At 48.1% G+C, this 7,912-nt stretch overlaps 1 protein-coding gene across 1 annotated transcript in view; it reads left to right on the top strand.

The window, feature by feature from the left end:
* Positions 1-1,469: 1,469 nt before the first annotated feature.
* Positions 1,470-7,912, top strand: part of TFRC (transferrin receptor) — a 36,590-nt gene continuing 30,147 nt past the window's right edge. The window contains exons 1-2 of the mRNA XM_044288770.1: positions 1,470-1,562; positions 7,624-7,680. Coding sequence (XP_044144705.1) covers positions 7,642-7,680 — 39 coding nt within the window. The 5' untranslated portion in view covers positions 1,470-1,562; positions 7,624-7,641. The remainder of the gene's footprint in view (positions 1,563-7,623; positions 7,681-7,912) is intronic.

Raw genomic sequence — 7,912 nt, 5'->3', positions numbered from 1 at the left:
AGGATAGGACTGTTCTATTAGGGGCCAGCTGTTCCGTAAAATACGGAATGCACATGGAAGTCATCCGTATTTTTCCAGATCCGTTTTTTGCAGACCGCAAAATAAATATGGTCGTGTGAATGAGCCCTTAAATGTAGTCCCAACAACACTGAGAAGTCGAGTGCCAGGCTGCTCCTTCACATGCTAACAGCAGCTAAGTGTCTGATTGCCCTCTATTGGAAACGTGCAACACCCCTGACGGGGTCGGACCTATACACTCGGATACAGGATGTCAGATCCCTGGAGTACTCGGTTGCTCTTCAGAGGAATATGACGACCAAATTCTTGAACTGATCAGTTTTATCCTAATGCATTCTGAACGGAGAGCAATCCGTTCAGTATGCATCAGGACGTCTTCAGTTCAGTCACTGTACGGTTTTTGGTACAGCATGCTGCTATATTTTCTCTGTCGAAAATTCCGGAACACTTGCCAGAATGCCGGCATTATTTTACATTAAAATGCATTAATCCCGGCTCCGGCCCTAAGAGTTCTGAATTTGCGGTCTGCACAGACCTTTAAAAAAAAATTAAAGATAAATACCGGATCTGTTTTTTGGGGATGACAACCGGATCCAGTATTACAATACATTTGTGAGACGGATCCGCATCCATCTACAAATGGTATCCGTTTGCATACAGATTGCCGGATCTGCGACTGAACTGCCTGCCGGAATCCAGTGACGCTAGTGTGAAAGTACCCTAAGGCTACTTTCACACTAGCGTTTTTACTGGATCCGGCAGGGTTCAGCAAAAACGCTTCCATTACTGATAATACAACTATCTGCATCTGTTATGAACGGATCCGTTTGTATTATCTTTAGCATTGCCAAGACGGATCCGTCATGAACTCCATTGAAAGGCAACGGATGACAGATGCGTTTTCTATTGTGGCAGAGAAAACGGATCCGTCCCCATTGACTTGCATTGGGGGTCATGCTGGTTCCGTCTTGCTCCGCGTCCCAGGATGGAAAGCGAACTACAGCATGCCGCGGTTTGCTCTCCGGTATGGGAACGGAATGCATTTTGGAGCTTTCCGTTCTGTTACGTTTTGTCCCCATTGACAACGAATGGGGACAAAACTGAAGCGTTGTTTTCCGTTATTGAGACCCTATGACGGATCTCTATACCGGAAAACTACAATGCTAGTGTGAAAGTAGCCTAAGGAGCAAACAAGGACACAGAGGGACACTTGGGAGCTCTCCATTACACCTATTCACACACAGCACTGTATATTACAACTGCACAGCTCAGAGGGGAAGAAAGCTAAGTGAACTCCTGTGTCTCGGGCTGAAGGCCCTCTATGGCAGCCGTATACCCCGCCATACAAGGCCACGTGCGCCGCCGCCAGCGCCTCCAGCTCTCCGCTCCTTCCTCCCACCACCCAACCGCGCCCTGCTCCCGCCCAGAAACTGACAGAAGGAGGGGGCGGAGTCTTGAGGTCAGGGGGCGGTCCGTGCGGACGTGCTGAGGGGCGGTATAACGAAGCGGTGGCGGCTCTGTCAGAGCAGTTGGCTGTGGAGGAGGTAAGTGCAGGACTGGCGCTGGACTGACTGCTTCCGCTCTGCTGTGTGAAAGCATGTGCTCGGCGTGCCGCCTGCCCGGCCGGTCAGTGCACGCCCGCCGCGTCCTCCAGCTCTCACACTGGCCAGACCTCGCTATTGTGCGCTGGCGCCTTGAACCTGAAGGTCACGTGACAGCTGGTCCGAGCCCTTCTGTGATAAGGTGCCCCCTGCTTTGCGCTGCTTGCCTAGAGAATTATTACTCTGCTAGCAGCTGCTGCTACATGATGCCTAGTACTGTCTGCTGCTTGGAGGGTCTTCATGACCCCTGCAGCTCCATAGAGCCCCCGGTGCACATGGCTGTGAGAGAGGAAGTCTTGTGGCGTGGTCTGCTCTATCATTTCCTCCAGAATGACAGCTGGATCTGTTCCATTAAATAGTTAATCAGTGGGTTGCCCTTCAAAAGGCCTCTGTCCCTGGTGACTAAAGGTGGCAACCATGCTTGAATGAACATGTGCCAGCCCATGGTGAGTCACTTGGCTGTACTGCCTGAGGGTCACCTAGTGAGTGAGGCCCTGGACCAGTGCTGATCGATGATATACTAGTTGATCGCTGTTCCTCGTAAGGTCCTTTTGTGTGGCCTGATGCAAAGTGAATGGAGGACAGAATCACCCCCACCCCCCTGTTCAGTTTGCATATTGTCGGCAGCATGTCTCCTGTTTCCACAAGATTTGCGCAGCGCGAGACGTATGATCACCCGATGATGAAATATTTGCACATTTCCACAGGCCAGTTGCCCGATGGGCTGATTGTGTAAGGGTATGTTCACACAGCGAATTTTGACCCTGTCAAACGTCTGCTGTGGTCGTGCACTTTGCTGAGGACCCGTTGGATGGAGTTAAACTGAGTGGACACCTGCTGCGGCGTCCATCTGCACACTGCGCTTAGAAAAAAACGTGTCCCTTCTTGCTTTTGGCTTTACACCGTAGTCTGCGCCAAAATTCCGGCAGCATAAAGCATTGTGTGAACGGGCCCTAAGTTTAAAGATCTCGGGGGTGATCCTGAGACTCCTGGAGCGTCTGTCAGAAGTAGAAGGGGGTCAGCTAGCGGTACAGCACATTTTTCTTTAATCGGCTTAGCCTCTATAGAGTGAGCTGGCACTGCTATGTACTGTACAATGTCAAGGGCCAATGTGACCTTCATGTGATTCCAGGAATTCAGAGGCAAGAACAGGCCTGGCTTGTGTAGTCACTTGTGAAGAGCCGCTCAGGAAATATAGCTTTTTCTAGAATGAAGTGAGCTGCCCTAATTCTGCTTGTGAGCGAGATGGGGTTTTATCGGATTCCCAGGACTCGTTACTCGTGCTGTTATCTTAATAAGAGACGTGCCGCTGTATTACTAGACATTAGTTATTAGGATGTCAGACAACCTTGAATGTTTCTGATCTTTCCAAGGTTTAGATCTGGAACAGATTTATTAAGATGCGTTCATATAGGGCAGGCATCCTCAAACTGCGGCCCTCCAGCTGTTGCAAAACTACAACTCCCAGCATGCCCGAACAGCCTACAGGTATCAGCCTACAGCAGGGCATTGTGGGAGTTGTAGTTTTATAACAGCTGGAGGGCCGCAGTTTGAGGATGCCTGATATAGGGCATATACACTGCCGAACCACAAGCAAAAAATAAACAGCATTTTACATTGGACGCAGAATGGATGAAATTACTCAAATCCCACCCGTGTGCTGCGTTCATCGGGCATTCGTAATTTTAAAGCACGATTAAAGGGGTTTTCCCATCTCAGACAATGGGGGGCATATCACTAGGATATGCCCCCCCCCCCCCCCCCCCCCGTTGTCTGGTTGGTGCAGGTCCCAACTACACTGAGAACGGAGGCTCGAAAGTTGTGGAGGGTCTCCGTCCTCCGCTCATTTCTATTGGGCTGCCGAAAATAGCCAAGCGCTGGCTCAGCTATTTCCGTCTGGCCCATAGAAATGAATGGAAGCGGTGGCCGCACAAGCGCGGTGTGCTCCCATTCACTATTACGGGAAGAGAGCGCCAGACCTGGGGTCCTCTGGCCGCCACCTTCCCAGTTCCGTTCTCGGTGTAGGTGCGGGTCCCACCGGGTATCCTAACTAAATGCCCCCATTGTCTCAGATGGGAATACCCCTTTAAAAATCATTGTTTGCTGGCAGCAGATCGTGCTGTCAAATTATGATCTGCCGCCAGCAAACCACTATACAGCATGGGAGCGAGCAATGGCATAGTGATCGCTTCTCCGTGCTGCGGAGATGATTGCTGCATGTAATAGCAGTGGTCTCCTCCGCTAGCTAGCAGGCGATTGCCGGGAGGGAACGCTTTCCTCCCAACAAGCGCTTGCTCAATCTTCCTGTGTAATACAGCCTTAACTTCCTTGTTAAAGTGGTGTCATACGTGCATTTCTCTAAAACATAATTGATTGAGAACAGAGGTCGAATGAGTCATCCATCCAGTTATTATACTATTGTACCTGTCTATAAGAAATTAAGATAAAGCTGTTGGGGATCTGCTGTTCTAAATTATGCTAAAGGGACTCTGTTAGCAGTTTTGACCATGCTAAACTGCTCACAGCACTAGGTGAAGTAGTGACTGGAAGGAATAATATGTGCATACTAGGGCTGCACGATAAATCGAAATAATAATCGAATCGCGATAATCGGCAAATGCGATATGGCGATTTGGCCGACCCGAAAATGCTGCGATTATATATAAAGGGGCCCTGCGCACATAACTGCTTTTTGCGTGTAAAGTGTTTTACTAGTGTGTGTGGGTGAAACAATCTCTCCCCTAACAGGTCCGGCCTCTGTACTCACTATGAATGCAATGCACTGCAGCGAGCTGGCCGGCGCGTGACTGACGTCACTTAGTAACGCTCCTCCCACTTCAGGAAGCAGGAGTGTTACTAAGTGATGTCAGTCACGCGCCGGCCGGCCAGCTCGCTGCCGCTCGCTGCAGTGGATAGTGAGTACAGAGGCCGGACCTGTTAGGAGAGAGATTGTTTCACCCACACACACACTAGTAAAACACTTTACACGCAAAGGCAGTTATGTGCGCAGTTTAGGACACATGAGGGGGACCAGCATAAGATGCTATGTCTTAAGCTGGCCCCCCTCATGGCCCTATGTGCCCTCCACAGGTCCCCCACATAATGGCGCCCTCCACAGGTCCCCCACATAATGGCGCCCTCCACAGGTCCCCCACATAATGGCGCCCTCCACAGCCGCGTCAGCGGCTCATATGGGAAAATCCAAGCAAATAGACCTCTAGCACAATTCCTTTAAAATATTGCATCGCATATCGTTAACGCAATTTTTAGGGCCCTAATCGCAATCGCACAAAATTCCCATATCGTGCAGCCCTAGTGCATACCTCTTGTAGAGCTTGAATATAAGGTTTCGTTCTGCCAAGTTTTGTTCTTGCAAGTGCCTCGAGGCGGGTCTTAAAGGGGTTGTCTGGGTTCAGAGCTGAACCCGGACATATCCCCATCTTGGCTCCCCTGGTATGCTCTGATGCTCTCCCTTGCCCTGCGCTGTTTTACAGGCTCGGGCAGCGCTGAAGCCTGTCCATTAATGCTATTGGCGTCACCTGGCTCACTGCCTGGCGGAAGCCTCCGCCTAGCAGTCACTATGGAGAGCCTGTTGTCACCAAAGCTCTGCCTTGGCTATCTGGCAGAATAATACTTCGTATTCATGCTACTTCTGATATTAATAGCTCCACAAAAGGTATGCATCCCCAGCCCCTGTCTTGTGCTGTCAGCAGTTTAGTATGAACAAATTTGCTGACACTCCTTTTAACGCTGCCCCCTAACTCTTACTTGCTGAGAAGCAGCAGCACTCCCACTGATGTGAATAAAGCACTTGGGGTGGGATAGACAACTGTATCAAGTGAAGATTATGCCTCCCCTGGATTTTTTCTTTTACTAAACTTCGGGGGTTGAGAGCAAAGGTATAAAATAACTGGGGAAAGAAACACTTTATCATATTCACCTGTACTATTGGTTTTTGTAAAGTAGGATTGTTTCGATACCATAAAAAAGTATTGCAATACTTGATACCATTAAAAAAAAGCTGTGTGCATTCTGCATTTTATGGAACATCCAGCCCATAATCTAACAGTCCGATCCCTTTTTTTTGTGTGTGGGGGGACAAGGTGACAAAAAAATGGCGAATCATGCAGTTTTTAGATTTTTTTTTTTTTTTTTTTTTTTTTTTTACCTGTTACAGATAGCTCACTGCATAGGAGATTTAAAAAAAAAAATGTTTTATATTTTAATCGTTTGGACTTTTCGGACATGGCAATATGTAATATGTTTATACATTTTATATGTAAAATTGGGAAAGGGGGTGATTTATACCACCCCCCCCCCTTCCTTCTTAGGTGCTATTACCTTGAATCTGTTGATCCCTTGTCCTATTCACCCTAATAGAGCTCTTTCAGGCCTCTTTCACACTACCGTTTTTTTTTTCCGTTTTGCGGTCCGTTTTTTTGCGTTCCATATACGGAACCATTCATTTCAATGGTTCCGCAAAAAAAAACTGAATGTGTTCCGTATGCATTCCGTTTCCGTTTTTCCGTTCCGTTGAAAGATAGAACATGTCCTATTATTGCCCGCAAATCACGGTCCGTGGCTCCATTCAAGTCAATGGGTCCGCAAGAAAAACGGAACACATACGCAAATGCATCCGTATGTCTTCCGTTCTGTTTTTTCTGAACCATCTATTGAAAATGTTATGCCCAGCCCAATTTTTTCTATGTAATTACTGTATACTGTATATTCCAATACGGAAAAACGGAACGGAACAACGAAACGGAACCACAACGGAAGCAAAAAAAGGAACAACGGATCAGTGAAAAACGGACCGCAAAACACTGAAATGGACATACTGTAGTGTGAAAGAGGCCTCAGGGTGAATAGGATCTCACACTCTCCCTGCTGCCCTGTGCATAGTACACACAGCAGCAGGGAGATTACCATGGCAGCCAGGGCTTCAGTAGCATCCTGGCTGCCATGGTAACTGATCGGAGCCCCAGGATTACACTGCTGGGGATTCAATCAGAAACTGCCACCAATGAGGAGGAGGGGACCATGTGGCCATTGCCACCAATGATTTTAATACTGGGGGGGGGGGGCGCACTGTGCCACCAATGATTAACGTTTAATACAGGCGGCTGGGTGCGGGCAGCAGAATTACATAGCCGTCGCCCAGCTTCTATGACAGGAAGCTGCGATCAGCGGCAGTTAACCCCAGGGGTCAAGTACCGCTGATCGCAGCTTCCTTTCATAGAGGTTGGGTGACAGCTATGTAATTCTCCACCCAGCCTCCTGTATTTGTATTAAACGTTAAAGGGAACCTGTCAGCAGGATTTTGTGTATAGAGCTGAGGACATGGGTTGCTAGATGGCTGCTAGCTCATCCGCAATACCCAGTCCCCATAGCTCTGTGTGCTTTTATTGTGTCAAAAAAACGATTTAATACATATGCAAATTAACCTGAGATGAGTCCTGTCCCTGACTCATCTCACGTACAGGACTCATCTCAGGTTAATTTGCATATGTATTAAATCGTTTTTTTGACACAATAAAAGCACACAGAGCTATGGGGACTGGGTATTGCGGATGTGCTAGCGGCCATCTAGCAACTCATGTCCTCAGCTCTATACCCAAAATCCAGATGACAGGTTCCCTTTAATGTTCATTGGTGGCGCAGTTTGCCGGCCCCTCTCTCCTCATTGATGGCGGCGGCACAGAGGGAGAGAGTGACTCCTTCTCCCCTGTGCTGCTGAGGAGAACACAGAGCGCGCAGGCAGCAGCACGCTCCATGCTCTGTGATACTAGACTGCGCAGTGGCGCATCCTAGTATCGAAAAATGTAAAATCCCGGTATCAAGGTAGATACCGGACAAAAGTATTGAAAATTCGATACCTGAAACAACCCTAGTAAGCGTATGGCCTATTAAGTCATTTCCAGGATGTTCATTCTCGTTCCTTTAGGCTTTGAACGTATTCTGTTGAATGCTTGATGACCTAAATTTTCAATATCTTTAATTGCAGGGGTTTAATCAAGTCTTGATGAAAATGGACAGAGTAAGGACCACAGTTACCAATATTGTAAGTCTGAGTGTATGTGGGAACACGGTGGTTCGGTGCTCCGTCATGGGTTCCGCTACAGACCTGTGCTGGCACAGCAGACATATAGAAGCTTCCATGTTTTATGTTTTTCCCCTCATCCATTTTATTAGCATGTGAAGGCAGGCGCATAATACATGGCAATGAATGGATATTAATAAGTACAAGATTGCCGTGGCATCCGTATGCAACTAGAAAATCTTCTGCAAATCTG

Source organism: Bufo gargarizans, chromosome 4, assembly GCF_014858855.1.
Source record: "Bufo gargarizans isolate SCDJY-AF-19 chromosome 4, ASM1485885v1, whole genome shotgun sequence".
Taxonomy (NCBI): domain Eukaryota; kingdom Metazoa; phylum Chordata; class Amphibia; order Anura; family Bufonidae; genus Bufo; species Bufo gargarizans.
The sequence above is the reverse complement of the archived record's forward strand: the minus strand, read 5'-3'. Positions and strand labels throughout refer to the sequence as shown.